At 49.8% G+C, this 24,890-nt stretch overlaps 1 protein-coding gene across 2 annotated transcripts in view; it reads right to left on the bottom strand.

The window, feature by feature from the left end:
* The window catches only part of STK10 (serine/threonine kinase 10), a 124,170-nt gene that overhangs the window by 63,352 nt on the left and 35,928 nt on the right, over positions 1 to 24,890 (bottom strand). For both annotated transcript variants that reach the window (XM_034656737.1, XM_034656736.1), the window contains exons 3-4: positions 6,466 to 6,514; positions 1,616 to 1,765 (exon numbers count right to left, since the gene is read on the bottom strand). In XM_034656737.1, the coding sequence (XP_034512628.1) occupies positions 1,616 to 1,765; positions 6,466 to 6,514 (199 nt within the window). The remainder of the gene's footprint in view (positions 1 to 1,615; positions 1,766 to 6,465; positions 6,515 to 24,890) is intronic.

Genomic DNA, 24,890 nt, shown 5'->3' with positions numbered 1-24,890 from the left:
TCAGAGCCCTCCAAGCAAGAATGCTGGGAGCTGCCCTCCTGTGGTAGATGTCCTTGATCGTACTGTACCATTCTGTTCCAATCCTCATGCCTATCCCTGCAGTTCTCCATCACACAGACTCAACACTGGTGCAGTTTCTTATGAACATAATTCAAACATTCCTTAAAGCCACAAAGGTTCCACTAGAGGAACGACAGTACTGACATTCCTATGTTGGAAGGACAGGGTTGAGGAAGGGGGAGGTGTGCAGATGAATGAATGATTTAGCTACCAGGAAGAAGTTACTAGAAAATAGAGTGGAATGCAGTCAAACTGGTAAACAAGAGAGTATCCACTGCCCAACACCTAGCTGTACATCCCTCTCCAGGCAGAGACGCAGACCTTGCCTGGGATGACCACCAGTGCCAACATCCAGGTAATGAGACTGGAGGTACTTCCTGGCTTTCCCCTCTAAGCCTTCCTGTACTATGTAAATTTTGTATAATAAACGTATTATTTTTTCATCAAACAATAAAAATCATTACTTTAGAAACAGCATGATAAGCATATTATTTATCAATGCAGGAGGAAACGTGAGAGGAGTTAGAAGTGTTGTCACTGGAAACCGATGAGGAAAGAAGGTGGTGGGAGCAGAGGAGGCGTGTGTGTGTGTGTGTGTGTGTGTGTGTGTTATTTTGGTTAGAAAAAAAAAGTGTGAAAGACACAAAGAACTTCTGACACCTGCTACAACATAGAGGAACCTCGAGCACGTGACGCTGAGTGAAATACACCAGACACCAAAGCGCCAACGATCACACTTACATGAGGTTCCCTAGAGCCGTCAAAATCAGAGACCAAAAGCAGAAGGGGGGATACCAGGGGCTGGGGCTCGGGGTGGGGGTTAGTGTTCAATGGGCACGGTGTTTCAGTTTGGGATGATGGGAAGTTTCCGGAGACGGATGGTGGTGATGGCTGCCCGACAATATGAATGTACTTCATGCCCCCCGAACTGTGCGCTTCAAAGCTAAGATGATAAATTTTATGTTGTATATGTTTTACCACATTTTTTAAAAAAGCTTAAGGAGAGAAGAGACATGAAAATATAAAAGGTTTGTTCTGATAGATACGCCTGATGCACTATTTTCTATCTGCGAATGGAGGCAGACTCGTCCCTCCACCTGTCACACTCACTCAAATTCTCTTGACTAGAAGCAGGAGCAAAAGGGCAGAGACCAGCCCCTCCCACAGCGCACACAAGCCCCACAAGCAGGATCGCTGTGTGGTGAGCGGCCGTCCTGTGCACTGCAGGACATTGAGCGTCCCTCGCCCCTCTGCGCCAGATGCCAGGAGTCTCCCCTGCCCTAGTTGTGACAACCAAAGATGGCTCTAGACATTGCCAGATGTCCCTGGGGGACAAAATCTCCCTCAGTTGAGAACCAGTGGGTCAGACTGAGCCAATGGGAACGGTCTGCGTTCTGCGGCCCAGGGGAGGTAAAGGAGACCACGGACACCCTGGGCCACGGAGAGGATCCCACACACACCACTCCCACCTGCCCACAGAGGCCAGGCTGACAACCCCCAGGCAGGCACTGGGGGGGGGTCTGCCTTCCCGTCTTCACCCACAGACACCCCTTACCCAGCCTGATGTCTCCCTCGAGGGTCATCAGCACGTTGCCGGCTTTCAGATCCCGGTGGATGATCTTCTTGCCGTGCAGAAAGTGGAGGGCTTCCAGCATCTGGCGGCACACCACCTGAATCTGGGGCTCCGTGAGGCCTCTGTCTAGCTCTGGAAACAGAGGAGAACCACTGTCAATTCAGCACACACTCACTGCAGGCAGGCTGAATGTCAGGCTCTGCCAGGTACAAGAAATACGAAGCCCCCAACATCACTGAGCACTTACCATGTACCAAGTTCACTTCTAAGCACTCCCCATGTTACCTATTTTGTCCTCATAGTAACACTATAAAGCAGGCACAGTTATTACCTCAATTGACAGATGAAGAAGCCAAGGCTCAGAGAGGTCAACACACTTGCTCAAGGTCACACAGGTAGAAATTCACAGATCTTAGATTCAAGCCAGTCAGTCCGCTTCAGAGCTCAGGTTCATAAACAAAACCCTTCCAAGAAGGAAAGATCCATTCTGCAAGCAGACAGTGAGTGACACTCACTCCATGTCAGGCTCCATGCTCGGTGCAGGGACACGGAGGGCGCGTGGAACGGTAAGCCATGCTCGGAACACACTGGGATGTGGATGGGGGCTGGGGGCGGGCAGGATGGGCAGCAAGCCCTTCTGCCTGGGAATTAGCAGGCTCCCCAGAAGAAAGGGCATTCAAGTGTCTTGTAGGAAGAGCCGGTATTTGAGAGGCAAAAAGGTGGGGTCAGGGCACTCCAAGTCATTCCAGGTAATTCCAGGTCGAGGAAGAGGCAGAAGTAGAGGCCTGGAGGCTGGCACGGGCTGGTGTGGAAGAAATAGGAGCTGGCTGGTGGTGGAGCTGGAAGGTGAGGGGCTGGTCAGGAGGCTGTCATCAAGAGCCTCTGTGAGCCGGTCGGGGAGACACAAAGCACACTGGTACGTCCCAGTGTCCGTTTGGAGGGGGCGGGGCCCTTCTCTGAGCAGGTGGGGAGCACAAAGAGGAGTTTTCCACGCGGGGGGCACCGCATGCACAAAGGACTCTTTTTGACTGAAGGAGAAGGATGAGGGGAAAGCGAATTGAGGTCAGAGGTCAGAAGGCCCTGGTCACGCAGAACCTTGCAGGTCACCTATGAAGGCTACCCTTTCTTTGAAAGGCCACAGGCAGTCCAGGAGAGGCCCTAAGCAGGCAGAGGCAATCTGATTTTTGCATTTAAGAAATTCTCCCTAGCGGGGTGAGTGAAGAGCTTATAGGGCCGTAAGAGGAGGCAGGGAGTTTGTCCGGGGGCCGTCACGGTGCCCCAGCCAAGGCTTCGGAGAGGAAGCATTCCTGACCCAACGGCTAAGGGAGGTGGGAATGACAGAACATGGGACTGAGTGGGTGTAGAGGGAAGGAGGGCATGAGAAGACTCAAAGTCAACATCCCGCACCCACTGACCCACTGGCCATCGTGATTACTTAGTGCTTGTTGCCACCGAGCCATCTGTACTGTCCCCAGGCCGCAGGCTCCAGGGCTGGCCAGCCAGGGCACTGCTGCCAGGCCCCACTCTGACTAGGGCAGCACTCCCCCGTCTGTCTCCCCCCCACTTCCTGCTGCGCCTGGCCAGAAAGCAAGGAAGGATCCCACAGGCTTGGGGAAAATATACCAGACAGGGTGGAGGAGCCAGCAGCCTGGCCCCAGACCACAGGTCCCTCTCTGGGGTCTACCAACCCTATCGCTCCCTGTGGCCTCATCCTTAACTCCCGTGTCCCCTCAACCCACGGACAGACTCAGAGCCCCCTCAGAGGGGGGCCTCAGGACCACCCAGACTGAGCCTGAACCGAGGCACTGCCCCTTATTAGCTATGTGGTTTCTCGAAGGTGCTCCATCTGTCTGTGCCTTCATCTAATCCATAAAATGAGATGATGAGAAGCAACGTAGGCCGGGCTCCAGCCATAAAGCATGTTCACTCCTCAGTACAAGGGACAGTCAATAAGGTGATTATTGTTATGCTGGTCCTGAGATAATGCGAGATTATCTGCAGCAATTTTTTTTAAATGTCAAAATGTGACTTGCTCGTGTCTGATTTCTCTGCATAAATGAAATCAGACTAAGCAAATTAATGATGATGATGATGATGGTCTCCTGGTCACCATTTTCTGACCTTTACCAATGTACTGGGCGTGGAGTTAGGGACTTGCATGCATTCTTTCATTTCATCTTACAATAACCAGTAAGGTAGACAGACCTTTTTAAAGCCCAATTTATTGTGATGGAATTTATCGACAGCAAAGTTCATTTTTGTTCAGATGTACAATTCTACAAATTTGGACAAACATATAGTCACGTAACCACCACCACGATTCAGATATACAATGTTTCCATCATTCCCCCAAATTTGTGTGTGATCAACATTTCACTCCCATCTCCAGCCCCTAAGCTATCATGACTTTGATTTCTGTCCCCATTGTCTTGCCTTCTCCAGAATGTCATATAATTGGAATCATACAGTATGATAAATTCTTAAGATTAATTTCTGATTACACAGCAATACATGAATATTTTCTTCATATTAAAAAAATCTGCAACATTGCAGAAGAGTCTGACGTCTGTTTGAAACCTCAGCCAGCTCCCCCACCCCCTCTCCTCCACAGGAGGGCTAAGAGCCAAACGTTTTTAAGAGCTGACAAGGCCAGGCCAACCAGATCAGAGCAAACACTGGGTGTTAACTAACTAGAGAGACCATACAGTGAAATGCCGTGCATATTCCCCTCATCTCACAAAGGGACCAGCCCAGCGCCCCACAGCTACCCCAGAGGAACCCAGAACAGACCTCAGGTCTCTTGGACCCCCAGCCCAGGCTCGTCACTCTACGTGATTCCGCAGGGTGGTGGGGAGATGTAAGGGCAGAAAGTCCCTCTAAGCAGGGCAGGCATCTGCGGGAGAGTCCATGCCTCATCACACAGCTGCAACCAGGGCCGGGTCTCACCTTGTCAGGTCTCCCCATCCCACCCTTTCTTCTCCCACCTTGACTTCTAGAATGCTGATGGCAATGTTGCCTTAACTGCGGCCACCAACAGAGAGAAAACCACCTGGGGCTGGAGCAGTCAGATACCCCAGGAGAACTGAGCCAGGGAGTGAGAGAGTGAGTCGGCCTGCAGGCTAAGCCATAGCCCGGGGTCCTGCCCTGGTTATGAATGAGGTCAAGGACTTGGTATGCATACACGCCTCTTCCATCTCTGACATTCTCCCGCAGGCCTCATGGAGCTAAGCTGTACACCTGGAGAGGCAGAGGCTGGTAGGTGGCTCTCATTCTCCCCTTCTTTTTTAGTATCTGAACACATGGCCACCCAGCGAGAAGACCACGTATCCCAGCCTGTCTTCCGGCTATGTGCTGTTATGATCTGGCCAATGAGAGGTAAATAAAAGTGTCATGTGGGGCTTCTGTAACGGCTCCTGTAAAAAGTGGAAATGGGGTGTGTGTTTGTGGAGTTGTCCTACCCTCCCTTCTTCTATCCTGCTGTTTGGAATATAGATATGATTGCTGGAGCGCCTACAGCCACCTTGTCACCATGAACAATAAAGCCAGTGTGAGAATGGGACCAACACAGAGGAAAGTGGGGCCAAGAGTTGGAGAAGGAAACCAAGTTCTTATGAGAACATAAAAAAGCAAAAAAACACAAAAAGCAAAATAAACAAAAAAACCCCTCCTAGATCAAGCTGTGCCTGAAGCCAGAAGCCCTTGAACTTTTTAGTTATTTGTGCAAATAAACTCCCCCCCCCCACATCTCCCACCTTTTTTTCCCCACTAAACCAATTGAAACAGTCTTTGATTGCCTTATAACCTAGAGAGTCTCAACTCCTACAAGACCACCATTTTTATTTTGTTAAATTCTACCCAGTACAATGAAAATCTGCAAAGGCATTCTGTGCTGAGAGAAGGAACACCCAAGGGCCGTATCACATAACTACTCACATGCAGTCACCTACTGTCATTTCCCGCTCTGAGAACCCTGGCAGCGGTAAGCGGCTGTGCAAGGAAGGCCAGCACTTCCACGGCTCTGGAAAGGGCTGCCACAAACTCACAAGATTCCTGAGATAAACTCAGGGGGAAAATACCTTCCTCACAATAAAAGAGTGGCTGAATAGTGCTACGTTATACTGAAACCCTCCCCTCTCCTGAGCCACGCCACAATCCTGGGCCTGCCTCTCAATGTTCTGCGGCCCCAGACCCTCGGCCACCAAGCCGGCAAGACCCAGGCCCCCATCTCAGTCCTGCTGTGGGGCTCTCGGCCAGCCCCCTAACCCCTCTAAAGTGTCAATCTGGTCAGGAATAAAACAGAAATACTCGGATCATATACATGGAAGCACCCACCACAGTCTCCGGTATACAGTGACTATTCATAAAATATTCCCAAAAGTGTTTCTTTCTTTTTTTTTTTTTTTTTTTTTTTTTTTACTGTTCATGCTTGTCTAGGATATCAAAACCTGATAACATCCCCATTAAGGTCTCACAAAATGGGTGGGGACCCCCACTTTTCAAAGAACCTCCCTCAGGTGTCTCATTTTCACCTCCTAAGGGTGCCGTGGGGTGGGGCAAAGGAGGCATCACACCCATCTTATGGCCTCCGAGGCTTGAGGGGGTGAGTGACCAGCTCAAGGACACATGGCTTTTTGAACAGGAAGTGTTGGCTTTCTAATGAGTGCCTGCATTCTCTCCAAGAATCCAGCCCCTACTCCCGAAAGGGGACAGAGCGTAAAGGTACTCAAACAGGCCACGTGCATTGCTGGGACGGGGGAGTGAAGGACACCAGGCCCAGCCTAGGGCCCTAGAGCCCACCCCAGCACCACCGCACCGGATCAAGGAAGACTCACCCAGCATGATGGCGTCCACAGCTCCCCCAGGACAGAACTCGATCATAATCTGCAGAAAACACAAGGCAAAGTAACAATGAGCAGGGGTGCACAGCCCAGGACCTGGCCCTGGTGCTGGCAGGATCAGCCAGCTCCCAATGCCCCGAGCTCCCCAGCCTCTCCTCCTGCCCCTGGGGCCTGTCCAGTCTGCACTACCCTAATCTGACCCCCAGCCCTCACAGGAGGCTCTAAAAGCTGGGTTGCTGGGCATTTTTCAGGAGGGGGGAATAAAATAGTTGCCATGGAAACCCACAGCTGCCATACACAGCCTTTGCCACCAGCCTGCACCCTTCCTGCTCCTCCGGCCTGCCCTCCTCCTGCGTCCCCACCTGCCAGCTGCCCCACTTCCTAGGCTCCACAGCCAGCAGGCTCAGAGCACCCCTCTGCCCACATACAAGCCGGCCAAGCCCTCGAGGAATCCCAGCATGCATCTTTTGCCTCTCTCCATCTTCTAGAGGCCAGGGCCCTCACTGGCTTGGAACACCAGAACATCGGCGCCTTGAAGACCAGCTCAGGTTTAGAAACCCAGGCCCAGAAAGGGGATGGGGCTGATGAAGGCTACAGATTATTCAGAGGCAGGTCCTGCACTAGAAAGTTCTCCTAACTCCCCAGGTCATTCATTCATTCACTCATCACACACCCAGTAGGTAGTGCACCCTGGAGAACCACCAGACCCAGGCCCTCAAGGGGCTCCCAGCACAGGGGCAGAGAAGGGCAAGAAGACTGCAAAGTGCCATTGGTGCCAACCCAGGCCCTCTCCTCTGGCTCTCTTCCATCCTCGCTCTTTCTTCCCCACCCTGGGCTCCTATCACATGTGCAAAGATGCTGTTTTTTTCCTGAAATTATGGAAGCAAGTAGGTAGAGAAGGGGGAGAGCCTCATGAACTGTAGCAGACATTCCTGAAATCTCCTCCCTGCTTCCAGCACCTGGCGCTGCTTATTGCGAAGTCCCTCCAACTTAGCTTGGCAGAGGCAGACACCGTGCAGTGTGGCCCGTCATTCTCGCAATGGGAAAGAAAACCGCAGCCATAACCCGCTGGGCCAGAGCTGTTCTCCAGCCAGAGGAGGGAGGAGTGGCCTCAGTGTTTCCATGAGTCTCTGGCGTGTGGGAGACCTTCCAGAGACTTCCCGGCAATGTAAATATAAGGATGCAGTGATACAGGGCTGGACCCAGGTCCCCGGCCCACCGTTCACTAGCTATGGCCTTGGGCAAGTGACTTCAACTGAGTGCATTTTCTCAGCTGGACGATGGGGCTGCTGATGCCACTGCTCTTAAGTGGGCCCCACCACTGGGCTATATTCGGGGGGAGGGCCACGTCTGGACGCAAGAAACCACAGCAGGTCAAGAAGGGGGCCAGGGACACTAGAGGTACTAGATACTGGGAGAAGCAAGACAGAGCCGGCCCTCCAGCAGACAGGCCTGCATCACGCTGTGGGGAGGCTCCACACCCCCGGAGAGAGCCACGTATGGAGACACTGCCGGCTCGCACACCACCTCCTGCCAGGGAGGAGGACGTGGCCTCTGAGGCTCCTAGGGTCACTCCAGTCGTGCCTGGCCAGCACTCCCCCAGGACTTCTAACACTACGGTGACCTTGGATAAAAGTCATCAGGGATGTGGGGGCCTGGGTGGCTCAGTCGTTAAGCGTCTGCCTTCGGCTCAGGGCGTGATCCCGGCGTTATGGGATCGAGCCCCACATCAGGCTCCTCCACTATGAGCCTGCTTCTTCCTCTCCCACTCCCCCTGCTTGTGTTCCCTCTCTCGCTGGCTGTCTGTATCTCTGTCAAATAAATAAATAAAATCTTTAAAAAAAAAAAGTCATCAGGGATGAATTAATGTCCTACAACCCAGAACAGTGAGATGAGGTACTTCTTTCTCCCACTCATTCATTGAGTGGCTGCTTCATTTAACCAACCACCAGCCAACCAGGCACGCTCCCAGCGGTCAGGGAACAGTGGTGACCCGGACACAGGCACTGACCTCTTGCAGGACAGCACCTTATTCTGCCTCTTAATAACTCTCAGCTCCACAGGTCAAAAAAAAAAAAAAAATCCTACTAACTGCTAGAAAAGCCACGAGAGGCAATGCAGAAAAGAAGCAAAATTTTCATGCAAAACCACCTATCTGAGCAGCCTGTACGGTGGGGGGTACACAGCCAAATCCCACAGGAATGACAGGTCATCCAGGTCTTGCCGGGCGACAGGCACCCAGCTGGGGCTCAGTCAGTACGAGCTGTTACGAGGATTCTCCCTCCTTGAGCTCAAAGGTCTGGGATTTTTCTGTTTTATGTTGGTTTCTGAGACTCCATGAAAGGTATCCTCTCTCTTCTCACCCAGAAAAATGCAAACAGAAACAAGTGTTTGCATGCAGTTCTACTGAATTCTTGCACAGCCTGAAGTCCCCCCACCAAACCCAGGTCAAGAGCCCCGGCTCTTCCTCTCCAGCCCTTAATATGTGTGGCCTTGGGCCATGACCCACCTCTCTAAAATGGGAGAATACTGAGGACGGCCCAGAGTTCCTGTAAGGACTGGATGAGGTGGTGTTTACAAAGCAACAGGCCCAGCTCCGCCCACAACTTGAAGACAGGGCAGGCTCAGGCACTTCCCCCTTCTCAAACAGCGGGCCATTGGAAAGGACAAGATGGACCTGAATTCAAGTCCTGGTAGTGCCATTTAATTGGCTATGTGACCTTGAGTAAGTCACTGAATCCCCCCGAGCCTTCAATTTCATCTGTAAAATGGCACTGATCACCTCTACGTCCAATGTCAAGGCAGTTAAACGAGATGCTCAACACGAAAGCACGAGAGCCAAGCCCCACCAGTTAATACGCTCCTGTTGAATCTCTCACAAACAAGACCACCAGCCAGCGTCACACACTCAGACCATGTTATTCGGGCTTCTCACCAATCTAGGCCTTCCTAGAACTACAGTTCCTCAACACGCCCGCTGTTATCATGAAGAGTCATTTTGGCGAGAAGTGGCCAAACCCAGGCAGTTCCTGCATCAGTCAGTGAAACTGTCCCTTACACAATATCCTTACACAAGCTCCCTGCGACTGTCCTCTCCAGAGATCAGTACTAGGAAAGCCTGAGCCTCCTGTCAATCTGGTTCACTTCCTCTTCTGCAATTCAAGATCTCCGTGACCCCAGGCACTTCCCTTTTATAATTTTTTAAAATTTACTGATTGATTGATTGACTGATTGCTTTGCCTGCTGGGAAGCTCTGAGCTTAGCTTTGGTTTTATTCCCGGGAATAAATGTACCAACTTTTGGCTCTATGCCAGGATTAAATCCACACTATTTCACAACTTGTATACGGACCCCAATGAAGTGTTTGTAAAAGACGACCAACCTCCCCAAGTCTAAAGAAACAGCGTTCCTTGGTATTAATCACGCATGTGTTAGAGTCATATCCCATTAACCTTTGTGTAAAGACTGCCTGACTACCCTCTCATGTAGACCAAAATATGGCTTGGGTTTTCTTCCACAGCCGCCCCCTTTTTCTTCGCCCATCCTTTTGGATGGGAGAAAATTTCACATCTTAGTGCCTTGATGTGGCCCTTTCATAACATAGCTCTTACTAGGTCCCATTATACAGATCTTAATGCTCCACATTTCAGCTTGTCAGCGGCAGGGCTGCAGGGCAACTTCTACAAAAATGCATGGGGTTTGGGGTGCCTGGGTGGCTCAGTCGGTTGGGTGTCTGCCTTTGGCTCAGGTCGTGATCCTGGAGTCCTGGGATCGAGCCCTGCTTCGGGATCCCTGCTCAGCGGGGAGTCTGCTTCTCCCTCTCCGTCTCCCCCCACCCCGCTTACGCACGCGCATGCGTGTGTGTGTGTGTTTGTGTGTGTGTGTTTGTTTGTGTGCCTGTGCACCTGTGCAAGCATGCTCTCTCTCTCTCTAAAATAAGTAAAATCTTTAAAAAAAAATGCATGGGGTTTAGTTAACAAAATAATCTCAGTTAATAAAATAACGATAAATAAAAATAAAATAAGCATCTCACGACCTTAGGAAGTCACTAAATATGCATGCTTAGAAAACAGAATGGAAGCACATCTGTCAATACCCAGGGAAGGATTACAGAACATATATACGAGTATATACGGTCTACATTTTAATCAACAAATAGGAGTTATAAAAATATCAGAAATAAACTTTTTTTTTTTTTTATGGGGAAAACTGGCCTAAAAGAACCGCAGGCAGGAGATGCATCTATTCAGCTGCACGGGGCCGGGGTATCTACGTCTGTCCACACGTAAAGCCCTAGCAGGCCTGTGCTCACTGTGTCCGGGGATGGAAAGAGGCTCTCAGGACCAAGGGTTCCTGGGTGCAAAGCTGAAAGCCTCCAAGCCCTCACCAAGCCCCACCCCAACAGCTACAAGTACCAAGGACCACCCCCTTGAACCCATCGGAGGCTCATCCTTCACGCTCCCCCGAGAGCAACACGCCACTTGTGGCTCAGGGTTTTCTCAGGACCTGGAGAAGTGAGGTTTGTAATCAGTTTAATCCATCAACAAGTACCAACTGAGGGTCAACCAGGGTCTGCCCAACCGAGGGCCCACACTGCTAGACACAGCAGGGCCACAGAAGTCATATTTGATCAACAAACACTATCTGAGCTCTGTGTATAACAAGCCTGAGGACTGGGGACCCAAGATGAACCAGACAGGTCCCTGCCCCAAGACTATAGGCAGAGGCCAATACAGGCACATCGTGACTGTGTTACCTAAAACCCTGTGGCCATCCTGGAGGGTGTCCCAGAGAAGAGCCAGTTTTGAAGGGCAAACTTGCCAGAAGAAGGACAAAGACATTGCAGGCAGAATACAGAAAGCACAGAGGCCAAGCAGCAGGAGGAGTATGAAGGGGGGATGGTGGAATGTTCCAAGGGGTTCAAATGGATGGGAAGAGAGGGGGGTCACAAAGGTCACCTGGAACTAGAACTCGAACATCTCAAAGTATGAACTTGACCCTGAAGGCGCTGCGTGTGTGTCTGGAGAAAGGCACCAGGGGGGTTAATAAGCGGTGTTACAGACAGGTTTCTGCTTTAGAGGATCCCCCTGGATGGTATCTCTAGAGGGTGGAAAAGCAGAGGAACAGTGGATTTGGCGCAAAGAGCAAAAAGGCCAGGGTGTCACGGCTGTCCTCCCCCCGCATACACAGCATTCTTTCCTTCCCTTTTGCGAAACAGTCAGGATAGCTGAGTGGGACTCACCTCATCCCCAGTGGGGAGAGGAGCCTAACCCAATCAAGGAAATTCTCTGCCTTTTGCCCTGAGGGCTGGCTCAGGGCTGGTATAAGCACAGCCAAGCTGCTGAACTCTGCTTTGTGGTGTGGGATGCCATGATAGTTCCCTCTGGAGCCTATCAGGAAGTACAAGGAGGGTGGGGTACTGGGATAGGCCGGTGATGGGTATTAAGGAGAACACATATTGCATGGTGCACTGGGTGTTATACGCAAATAATGAATCATGGAACACTACATCAAAAACTAAGGATATGCTGTATGGTGACTAACATAACATAATAAAAAATTATTATAAAAAAAAAAAAGGAAGCACAAAGCTTTGATGGTTGCAGGCAGCCATCTTGCAACCATGAGGGAAACCAGTATTGAAGACATGGCTGATATAAAGAGGAGGGCAGAGAAAATCACAGCGTAACTGAGCAGTGCTCGAAATCCCCCTCAAACCTGACCTTCCCCTGGACGTTTCAAATAAAATATGCAAGCCAATTAATTTCTTCCACTGTTTAGGCTAGTTTGAGATTTTCTGCTACTTGTTACCAAAAGTATCTGATCTCACATTTGGCAAGAGATGGTGAGGATGAATTAGAACAAAGAGGAGGACAAGGAGGCCATCTCATTGGGCAAGTAAGATTTTCCTAGTAATCTCTAGGTGCTACTAGCTAAAAATACTATGCCAGTGGTCTACAAACTTTAGCGTGCATCAGAATCACCCGGAGAACTAGTCCAGAACAAAGGTCACTGGACCCCATCCTAGGTCTGGGGTAACAAACTGGAAGCCTCATACAACGATGGGGGGAATGTACAATGATGCAGGTACTTTAGAAAAGTGTGGCAGTTCCTCAAAATGTTAAACATAGCATTACCATACAATCCAGCAATTCCACTCCTAGGTATACATCCAAGATAATTAAAAACCTATGTCCAGGGGGCGCCTGGGTGGCACAGCAGTTAAGCGTCTGCCTTCGGCTCAGGGCGTGATCCCGGCGTTGTGGGATCAAGCCCCACATCAGGCTCCTCCGCTGTGAGCCTGCTTCTTCCTCTCCCACTCCCCCTGCTTGTGTTCCCTCTCTTGCTGGCTATCTCTATCTCTGTCGAATAAATAAATAAAATCTTTAAAAAATAAAAAAAATAATAAAAAATAAAAACCTATGTCCATTAGCAAGACTGACTAAGAAAAAAAAGAGAGGACTCATATGACTAATATCAGAAATGAGTGGGGACATTACTACTGATTTTACAGAAATAAAAGATTATAAGAGAGTACCATGAACAACTGTACACCAATAAACTGGATAACCTAGACGAATTCTTAGAAACACACAACCTACCCATACTGAATCACAAAAAATAGAAAATCTTAATGGACACTACCTCATTCTATGAGGCCAGCATGACCCTCATATCAAAGCCAGACAAACACACTGCAAGAAAATAAAACTACAGATCAATATCCCTGATGAATATTGATGCAAAAATCCTCAACAAAATACTAGCAAATCAAAATCAGCAGCATATTAAAGGGGTTATACACCATAGCACAGTGGGATTTATTCCTGGAAGGATGGTTTAATATACAAAGATCACTCAATGTAATATACCGCATTAATGGAATGAAGGAGGAAAAACATGATCATTTCAACTGATGCAGAAAAAACATTTGGCAGGGTGCCTGGGTGGCTTAAGCGTCCAACTCTTGATCTCAGCTCAAGTCGTCTTTTTTTTTTTTTTTTTTTAAGGTTTCATTTATTTATTTGACAGAGAGAAACAGCCAGCGAGAGAGGGAACACAAGCAGGGGGAGTGGGAGAGGAAGAAGCAGGCTCCCAGCAGAGGAACCTGATGTGGGGCTCGATCCCAGGACTCCGGGATCTCGCCCTGAGCCGAAGGCAGACGCTTAACGACTGAGCCACCCAGGTGCCCCTCAGCTCAAGTCTTGATCTCAAGGTCATGAGTTCAAGCCCTGCATTGGGTTCCACACTGGGCATGGAGCCTACTTTAAAAAACAATAATAAAATTAAAATTTTTAAAAAGAAAAAAACATTTGGCAAAATTCAACACTCTTTCATGAGAAATCAACACATTTGGAATAGAATAACCACCTCTGGGCACCTGGGTGGCTCAGTTTGTTAAATATCTGCTTTCAGCTCAGGTCATAATCTCAAGGTCCTGGGATCGAGCCCGGAGTTGGACTTTCTGCTCAGCAGGGAGTCTGCTTCTCCCTCTCCCCCAGCTTGTTCTCCTCCTCTCTCAAATAAATAAATAAAATCTTTAAAAAAAAAAAGAATAAAACCACCTCAATGTATCAAAGGCCATATATGACAGTGAACATTGTGAATATCATACTCAATGGTGTAATACTGAAATCTTCTCCTTTATGATTAGGAACAAGACAAGGATGCCCACTTTCTTCACTTCCATTCAACACAGTACTGGACGTACTAGCCAGTGCAATTAGGCAAGAAAAAGAAATGCAAACAAGCAAACTGCAAAGGAGGGGTAAAATTATCTCTGTTTGCAGATGACACGACTATATGTAGAAAACCCTAAAGATTATGAACATCCAAAAAATGGTTACAATCAATGATCAAATTCAGCAAAGTTGCAGGATATAAAACAACACACAAAAATCAGCTGAGTTTCCATACATTGACAATGAAAAATCCAAAAAGGAAATTAAGGAAACAATTCCATTTACAATAGCATCAAAAAGAAGAAAATAACTCAGGAATACTTAGGGAAAAAAAAAATTAACCAAGAAGGCAAAATATCTGCACACTGAAAACTATAAAACATTGCTGCAAGAAGTTAAAGAAGGCACAAGTAAATGGAAAGACATCCCATGTTTGTGGACAGGAAGACTCAATTTTTTTAAAAAGATTTTATTTATTTGAGAGACAGCAAAAGAGACAGAAAGCACGAGCAAGGGGGAGGGGCAAAGGGAAAGGGAGAAGCAGACCCCCCACTGAGCAGGGAGCCCAATGCAGGACTCAAGGGATCGTGACCTGAGCCGATGGCAGATGCTTAACCAACTGAGCCACTCAGGAAGACTCAATATTGTTAAGATGTCAATATCACCCCATCTACAGAGTCAGTGTAAGCCCTATCAAATCCTAATGTCATCCTTTGTAAAAACTGAAAAATCCATCCTAAAATTCCTATTGAATTATCAAGGGACCTCTAACAGCCAAAATGATCGTTCTTGAAAAAGAAGAAAGTTAGAAATCTCACACTTCCTGACTTCAAAACTTACTACGAAGCTACCGTAATCAAAACACCTTGGTACTGAAGAGAGATTGACATATAAATCAACGGAAAGACAGCCCAGAAATAAACCCACACATATGTGGATAAATGATTTTCAACAAGGATGCCAAGACCATTCAATGGGGAAAGGATATAGTCTTTTCAACAAATGGTGTTGGGAAAACTAAACAACCATATGCAAAAAAATGAAGATGGTAGACCCTTACACCTTACACCATCTATAAAAAATCCACTCAAAATGGATCAAAGACCAAAACAGAAGAGCTGAAACTATAAAACTCTTAGAAGAAAACACAGGGAAAAAGCTTCCTGACACTGTATTTGGCAATGATTTCTTGGATATGATGCTGAAAGCACTGGCAACAAAAGAAAAAAATAAACATATTGGACTTCGTCCAAATTTAAAACTTTTTTTTTTTTAAAGATTTTATTTATTTATTTGACAGAGATAGAGACAGCCAGCGAGAGAGGGAACACAAGCAGGGGGAGTGGGAGAGGAAGAAGCAGGCCCACAGCAGAAGAGCCTGATGTGGGGCTCGATCCCACAACGCCGGGATCACGCCCTGAGCTGAAGGCAGACGCTTAACCGCTGTGCCACCCAGGCGCCCCCAAATTTAAAACTTTTGTACATCAAAGGACGCTATCAACAGAGTGAAAAGGCAACCCACAGAATGGGAGAAACTATGTGTAAATCACGTATCTGATAAGGGACTAATATCCACAATACAGAAAGAACTCTTACAACTAAATAACGAAAAAGCAAACTAACAACATTGGGCAAAGACTCGAACTGACATTTTTCCAAAGATATTCAAAAAGCCAATAAACACATAAAAAGATGTTTAACATCACTAACTAGGGAAATGCAAATCAAAACTACAATGAGATGTCACGTCACACCTAGCAGGATGGCTATAAAAAGGGGGGGGCGCCTGGGTGGTGCAGTTGGCTGAGCATCTGACTCTTGGTTTTGGCCTCAAGTAGTGATCTTGGGGTTGTGAGATAGAGCCCTGCATCGGGCTCCACCCTCAGTGGGGAGTCTGCTTATTTACCTTCTGCCCCTCCCACTTGTGCTTTCTCTCTCAAATGAATAAATCTTTTTTTTTTTTAAAGATTTTATTTATTTATGTGACAGAGAGACAGTCAGCGAGAGAGGGAACACAACAGGGGAGTGGGAGAGGAAGAAGCAGGCTCCCAGCAGAGGAGCCTGATGTGGGACTCGATCCCGGAACTCTGGGATCACGCCCTGAGCCAAAGGCAGATGCTTAACGACTGTGCTCCCCAGGCGCCCCACAAATAAGTAAATCTTTAAAAAGAACAAGCGTTGGCACAGATGTATAGAAATGGGAACCATTGTGCATTTCTAGTGGGAATGTGAAATGGTGTAGCCGTTGTGGGAGACAGTATAGCGATTCCTCAAAAAATTAAAAAAAGAAATTAAAATATTAAAAATGGAAATGCTTTATGATCTGGCAATTCCACTTTTGGATATATACCCAAAAGTTGAAAGGAGGATATTCAATAGGTATTTGTATACCAATGTTCACAGCAGCATTAGTCACAATAGCTAAAATATGGAAACAACCCAAATATCCATCAACAGAAGAATGGAAAAATAAAATATGGTACATACATACCACACATACATACAATGGAATATCATTCAGCCTTAAAAAGAAAAAAGGAAATTCTGACACCTGTTACAGCGTGAACTTCAAAGTGAAATAAGCCAGTTACAAAACCACAAGCACGATCCCTCTTACGTGAGGTACCTTGAGTAGTCAAATTCATAGAAACAGAAAGTAGAAAGGTGACTGCCAGGGGATGGGGGGCGGAGAGGAGAATGGGAAGTTGGTGTTTAATGGTACACAGTTTGGAGCGCCTGGGTGGCTCAGCTGGTTAAGCATCTGACTCAGCTCAGGTCTTGATCTCAGGGTCGTGCGTTCAAAGCCCACACTGGGCTCCACAGTGGGTGTGGAGCCTACAAATTCATGAATTAATTAACTACATAACTAACTAATTAAAATAATGGTACACAGTTTCAGTTCAGGAAGATGAAAAAGTTCTGGAGATGGGTGGTGGTGATGGTTGCACAACACTGGGAATGTACGAATGCCCCTGAATTGTACTCTTAAAAATGACTGAAACAGCAAATGTTTTACTGTATGTATCTTACCATAATAAAAAAACACAAATCCACACCAAAACGTGTCCGCAAATGTCCACAGCCGCATTATTCACAACAGCCAAAAAGTGGAAACAACTCAAATAAATGTCTATCGACTAATGAATAGAGAAACAAAATGTGGCCTTCTCTACACATTGGAGTGCGATTTGGTCACAGAAAGGAATGAAGCACTGACACATCCTGCAATATGCAGGACCCCTGAGAACGTTATACCGAGTGAAAGACATCGGATCGCAAAAGGCCACATATTATGTGATTCTGCATATACGGAATGTCCAGAACAGGCAAATTCATACAGACAGAGATGAGTGGTTATGTGGGACTAGGGGGAGGGAGGGAGGGGCACATGTGGGGATAGGCTCCCAGAGCAAGACACTGCATGGCTCCTAAAATGTGGCCCAAGTGCCGGGGCGCCTGGGTGGCTCTGTCAGTTAAGCGTCCGGCTCTTGGTTTCAGCTCAGGGTCATGGGATCCAGCCCTGCATCAGGCTCTGCACTGGGTGTGGAGCCTGCTTCAGGATTCTCTCTCTCTCTGCCCCTCCCCCCACTTGCACGCTCTCTAAAATAAAATCTTTAGGGGAGCCTGGGGGGCTCAGTCGTTAAGTGTCCGCCTTCGGCTCAGGTCATGATCCCAGGGTCCTGGGTTTGAGCCCCACGTCAGGCGCCCTGCTCAGCGGGGAGTCTGCTTCTCTCTCTCTCCCACTCCCCCTGCTTGTGTTCCCTCTCTCACTATTTCTGTCAGATAAATAAATAAAATCTTTTTAAAAAATAAAAAATAAATAAGTAAAATAAAATAAAATCTTAAAAAAAAATGTAACCCAAGTGCCCTTCAGCTCAGGAAACTACATTATGCCCTGTCCCACGCCCTTCATGGCTCTTTATTCAGCCGCTCATTTTACCCACCCACGGGTCTGCAAGGAAAATACTGTTATTATTCCCATTCTATAGATCAAGGGTTACCACACTTTCTCTGTAAGGGGCCAGAGAGTAAATGTTTTCAGGTCTGCAGCTAGATGGTCTCTGTCACAAGCAGACTGCTTTTGTAGCTAGAAAGCACCAGAAGAACCTGAAATAACAGGCACCACTGCATGCCCACATACCTTCACCTGCAAACACAAGGGCAGGTCAGACTTGGTGCACGGGCTGTTGTTCATCACCCCTATTCCAGATGAGAAAACTGAGGCACAGAGAGTAACTTATCAACATCCCCAACTACTAAGAGATGAGGCCAGGAGTTGGACAAGGTGCTTTGACTGAAGAGCTCATATCCCTTTCCCTGGGCTCGACTTCTTCCCCAACCAGCGGGGAAGGCCTACAAAACATCAGACATCTTCCCTGCTGGCACCTGAATATCTTAATTATAAGGTTTCGACTCAACCTGTAAGATAGGAAGTCCCCTCCCACCCCACCCTGGAACCCACAGCAGGTGCAGGCAGAGCGGGGATTTGAACCTGGTCCACGTGAGCCAGGCTGTTCACAATAGCTGCCCTGCGTTAAGAAGGGTCTGCCCGAGCTTGGTTACGGGGAGCACATGCTGGTAAGAGAGGCACTCGCTTTCTCCAGGCCCTCTGGTCAGAGGAGTACCCTCGCCGTGACTGGTCTCCCTCCTCACCACTCACGAGCTGTTTCCCTGGAGACGCCAGCCCATACACTCGCTCAGAGGGTGCCTGACGGGGGACAGGCTGCAGTTGCTGGCTTCTTCTCTGGCTAGAGGCCAAAGGAAACTGGAAACCTGTGTTTGCCTCCCCATCAGTTTAGATTAAGCAGCTGTCATGGAACAGTGCAAGGGTCATGGCCTCGTGACACAATCTTGGCAGGTCACATCACCACTCCCGTCGCTCACGCATTCACTGATTCGCTCATTCATGGAATCATCAGGCACCTACCCTGTTCCTCTACTCTTTTAGCCACTGGGAATATAGCCGTGAAAAACAGTCCTTGTGGCTCCCAGAGTTCTCATTCAGAAAACCCATCTCCGCACCTGGGAGATGAGCCCGCCCGGCAGGGTGTCCGGGCAGGGGGGCAGCCAGCACCACACCTGCGTGGCTCGGTTCAAGAAGTCTCTCCTCCCTCTGCAGCCTGGGGGTGCTCCCTGCGTCAACTTCTTTGGAGCTGTGCAAATGAATCAACTCAATACTCCTTAAGACTGATGGAGCCAGAATTAAAAATCCCCCCTTCCTACCAGATCCACCTTTCAGGCTAAATGTCAACACCAGGGTGATTTCTGCCCTTGTAAGTAGCACACCAAGAAAACCCCAGGTATGCGGCCGTTTTACCGACACGGTCTCTCTCCGTGCCCTCCACCTTCTCAATAGGCAAGTGCCTGCCCAGTCAGTGACCTGGGGTCAGCCTCAGTTTCCCCATCCATGACATTTGATTGGACTCAAGGGCTTATTCTGTGCAAGGCGCTGTGCCACGTGCTTTGCGTGGATTAGCTTCCACTCACGACCTGAGGTAGGTATCCTACAAAATGCCCACACCTCCTGGGGCTGATTGTGAGGATGAAACAGGATAATGTAGGCCAGGCCCTGAAAACATTACCTGGCAAGCAGTAAGTCAATGCTTAGTAAGTCTTACCAACTGCTACTAGCATTTAGTGATATTTTATTCCCATTCTTACATATGGGGAAACTAAGGCTCAGAGAGATTAAGGTCTGATTAAGGGGGTTTTTCTTTTCTTTTTTTAAATAAAAGCAAACAAACTAAAACCAGAATAAGAAAAAAAAAATCCAGTAGAAGATTTTTTATTGTGTCCACACTGAACGGAATTAAACCCAATTCCCAGTAAAGAGAAAGACAAAGAGTCTGCAGAAGAGTCGGTGACATCCATACCAGAAAGGGCCTACTGAGTCCACGGAAGCCCAGAGCACAGCCGGGCCCTTCCCAGCCAGGGAGGACCCACCACCCCTCTCAAGGCTGTGAACGAATGACGTGAGTAGTGGCAGTGCCAGGACCTGAACTGGGACCAATCTGGGTGCCAAGTCTGGGCTCTGCTCGTCTCCCCAGCGGAAGAGACCTAGTGACCCCTTCCCCCCTTCCTCATGCCTCAAGGAGGAAGCCACAAAAAGCCTGAGTCGCAGCCCCGGGTGGGTAGGGGAAAGGGCCTCTCTCTCTCCCCCTCCAGCCCCCACTGGGCCCCACTGGTCAGCTCGCACATACCAAGTGAGCTTGCTCACCCAGAGATAAGGGAGCTAGGATGTCCCAGCCCAGATAAGAGAAAGCTTGGACCACCCACAGGGTTTGGACATTAACTTTTACAGCCCACAGGCAGCAGGGCCGAGCAGTAGGATTGGGCAGCCCAGCCACAGCCCGGCAGTCCCCACAGGACAACCAAGGCACACGCAAGCCAGAGACTAGGCATCAACATTCTGCTCTGGGCCCAGGGCCTCTCACCTCCCCGGCCTTCCCTGAAGCCAGCAAGAGCACTGAGTATACACAAGGTGCTCAATAAATAAATATTGGCAACATTTCTGGAACTAATATTAAGTAAGACAGAGCCGGGAGGTCTGGACATAGTCCCAGTTCTGCCACTGTCCTTCTGTGGGGCCAGTAAAAACCCCTTTCCTACTCTAGTCCTCAGTTCCACACCTGGAAAATGAAGCTTTGAACAGCTGTCAGTCATCTGCAACACTGGCGTTTTAGGGCTCAAGGTGAGGAACTGAAGTCACTTTATCATAGAGTAAGTCGTTTATACTTACCAAAGTCCATTCATACCATCCATTAGCAGAGCCTGAAGCTCGCACATGATCAGTAAGTGTTCACTGCATACGTGAATGACTACTGCAAGGGAAGCATTTCAGTGGCCTTAAGATGCCCAGAAATCAGGGCAGAACGGCCAAAGGGTGACTAACATTGCTGACAGCCAGATTCAGCAAAGAAAGCCAGACAGAAGCCAGGTCCTCCCAATTCTGCCACCTGAGAGAGTAGAGCTGACGGCTGCCATGAGTGGGCACCTAATGCATACTGGCACTGCGCTAAGCATTCCTTTACTGGGAGCAGTTATACTTATCCCTCTTTTACAGGTGGGGAAACTGAGGTTTGGTGAGGAAAGGGCTTCCCCAAAGCCACTCAGCACATAAGGGACAGAACCAGGACATAAACCCAGGTCTGCCTGACTCCAAGACACACAGACAGCTGAAGCAGGGAACCCTGAGCAAGCCCTTTGCCTCTCTGGGCTTATTTCCTCCTGGGGAAGCAGACAGTACTATAGTCATTCAGGCCTCCCTGCTCTGAGAGGCACGGGCCCCTGGGCAGGGGGACACCCCATCAGTGTGCAAGGCAAAAGCCTTCTGGTTACTCAACAGAGGTCTGTGGAAAGAAGTCCACGGGGCAGCCACCAAACACAAAACAGCCAACACAGAAATGTCTCCAGCTTCTCAGCAGCCTGTCCCTGTAGGTGGAGTCCCAAATCCTCCGCACCTCTGAGCTCCAGGCCAGACAATGTGGCCATTGAGTGGGGCAGCCCACACCCACAAGGCTTCCCTGGAACGCTGTGCCTCCTTCCTCCACCCCCAGCTGCGCCTGCCACATCCACAGAAAGCCCGTGGAAGGCACCATGTGAACCGAGCGGCCTCAGCGGGCAGGAAGGGCACTCGGAGCACAGGGGTGACCCTGGGGCTCTGGGGGTAAGAGAGGCAGTTCTGCCAAGGCAGAGGGGAGAAGCGATGATCTGGCAAGCTTCTGAGCCTGTCTAGTACATTCTAGGGCCCCTCTCCCACAGTCCCTGGCGTGGGGTCACCAGATGAGGAGACAGAAGTGGCACCACCTCCTGATGTGCTGACCCCAGTCCCCGGGCAGCTCTGGGGTGCTACTGAGGTGATTCAAATCCGGGAGTGCCTCACCCCATCTGGTACTGTCCAGCCCAGAGTTCAGGAGCATTGGCTTCAGAATCAGAGTCCCCTGAGCCCGAGTATAAAGGCTGCTACTAGGTGACTGCAGGCCTCCGTTTCCTCATCTGTAAAATGGGGCAACTCATTCCTACCCTGATGCAGTCTTGGGAGATTAAATGAGATCGCACGCATTGGAATAACAAACACAGTGCCTGGCACCCAGTCAGAACGTGACAAACGACAGTCACTGTCATCATTAGGATGGTCATTGCCATCACCACTATCCTCATCACACCACGATTCGGGAAAGACCAAGTTCGGGCTTGGAACCGGACTCTGGGGCACGTGCAAACTGAACTTGTAGGCCCTGGGGAGAGACACGACATTTTCGATCCGTCTGACCATCTGTCTGCCCAGCCACCATTCCCTAAAGTCAGATATGCCAAGGTCCCTGCAGAGACAGAGAGGAAGGAGCCAGGGCCGTGGCCCTGCCCTATGGGAAGGGACCAGAGGAGAAGGGTCAGAAGGCCTCACGAATCCTTACGACGTGGAGTAAACAGGATCATGGGCAATGCCTGCCTGCCTGGTAGGAGACACAATTTTCAACTAAATTTGTTAAACATCTGTAACATTTGAGATGGTCCATACACATGCCTGGTGGGGGTTCCACAAACCAGTGTGTGAACGAGTGAACGAATGCCGGCCACCCCGCCAGCTCCCGCGAGGTCTCGGGCCATCACAGGAGTCTGTGGATGTGGACCGGCAGACACAGGTGGGAGTGACCATGACAGGGACTCCCAGACTCCGCGACAGCTGCAGGAGTCCCAGTGCCCCTCAGTGACAACACACACCCGAGGCCTCCTGACAGAGACCGGATGGGGCACCGCTAAGAAGACAGCAACCCAAGGAAGACAGGACAGAGCTCCACGGCCCCCCATCCCATCCCCTCTTCTGTTTCCCCAGTTCCCACCCAGGACTGGAATTATCTGTTCTCTTCGGGGACCGGCAAGGGCATAAATGCTGCCCAGGGTGGGGGGCGGAGGCAGACAGGAGAGCAGGTGACCATGGACGGGGCAGCTAGACTCAGCCAGGTCCCAGACGCCTCACAGAAATACAGGCCCACGGGGCCGGAGCCGCTGATCCTTCCAGCCCAGCCAGGGGCCTGGATGCTTAAGCGAAAGATGTCCATTTATAAAGGTTCGTGCGATTTCAAGAAATTGGAAAAGCCTGCCCTCAATGCAGCCTGTGAGCCTGGTTTACACGCTTACCTGGCCTTCTAGACCTTGAACAACACCCCTGACCAATTAGCTAAGTGCCCGGCACGGGGCTCCTACTGTCCGCCAGCTGGGACGTGCTGGGTTTCCAACCCTGGGCAAAGTGCTGTGAAGTCAGTGTCGTCACCCTCCGTGTCCAGATGAGGAAACTGAGCCTCCGAAGCATGAAGAGACCTGTCTCGGGCCACACGGCAGGACAGGGGGCAGTCAGATTCCAACCCAGGTCTAGGCGACCCCAAAGCCCATGCCCGATGGACTGAAGGGATCTGAGGTGCACCGGGAGGGCCAAGGAGGGGGTGACAGCCAGCTGACAGGGTCAGATGGCAAACAAAACCCAAGGGGACATGCTTGGGAACATGGTGGGCAAATCCCTAGACCAGAGTCACCCTTTCTCCTGTAAACGGACACCCAGACCCCATGCGGGCCATGCCAACAGCAGGATTCCAGGCAGCCCCAGGGCACTCCAGCCTGTCCATCTCCATGTCCAGCTACAGGACCCCACCTGCGCCCAGCCAGAGGACCCAGGCAGCGCCAGGAGGATCCGCTGGGCCCGAGGTAGAAGCCGGGTGGATTCCTGGGCCACAGGTCCCCCTCCCCACCAGGCACTGCCAAGCAACGTTCTGCCGAACAATGGGCTCCCTAGGAGGGCAGGAGTCACACACTGTATTCTCTGAACTGTTCCCAGGGGTGCCCAGGGCTGGCACCCAGGAAGGGGCACTGCAGGGGGGAAGAGACAAGGTTTTAGAGCCCGGCTGATCTGGGTTGGAACCTGGCTGTGAGTCAAGACAAGTCACTCTCTCTCTCTGACCTTCGGTCTTCATATCTGTAAAATGGAAGTGACCACAACTCTGTCCCATAGATTTGTGACAATTCGGTGAGATCATCATGAAAGAGCCCAGCAAAGGCCAGCTATTTTGCTAACTCTGCCTTCTCACCACCCCTCCCCCCCCACCTCTTGATTCATCCTCTAGTCCAAGAAGCTGCAAGCCTCCTCCCCTGCTTTCCCTCCCCAAGTCTCAGGGCACCCTATCTGTATAAGGGGAATGGCAAGAAAGTAGTAACACATCGGCCTCCAAGGACTGAGACGCCTGTGCAGACGTCCAGGGGCTACACGGCACTACTGTGGATACGTGTGTGTTCCCCAACAATGGGTGCCCCACAGACCCAATCCAGAGGGGGAGGAGAGGCTAGGAAATGCCAGGCGACCCCAGGGGGACCAGGACCCTGCAGCCCAAGGAAAGGGGTCCTGGCCCACAATACTGCTGCCCGTGGATCCAGCATTCAGGATTTCAGAGAAACGTGGCTCAGGACAAAATGAGCCAACTTAGGTGGAAACACCTGCTTGAGATGGACCCTTCCAAGTCCCTCGCATCGCGGGCCAGGAAGCAGAGGCACGGACAGGGGATGGCGCTTGGCTACAGTCGCACAGCGAGCGCGTCTCAGATCCAGGAAGATCTCAGGTCTCCTAACGCCAGCCCCGAGCTCCTGCCACACTGAACAACTTTCTAGATGTACACAGAGCTGCTAGCCACTTTCTACCATCACCTTCTCTTTATAGCTCTGGCTTGTTTAAGGCCAGGTATGCAATCTCTG

Source organism: Ailuropoda melanoleuca, chromosome 3, assembly GCF_002007445.2.
Source record: "Ailuropoda melanoleuca isolate Jingjing chromosome 3, ASM200744v2, whole genome shotgun sequence".
Lineage (NCBI taxonomy): Eukaryota > Metazoa > Chordata > Mammalia > Carnivora > Ursidae > Ailuropoda > Ailuropoda melanoleuca.
Note: the sequence above shows the minus strand (reverse complement) of the source record. Positions and strands in the feature narration are given on the sequence as shown.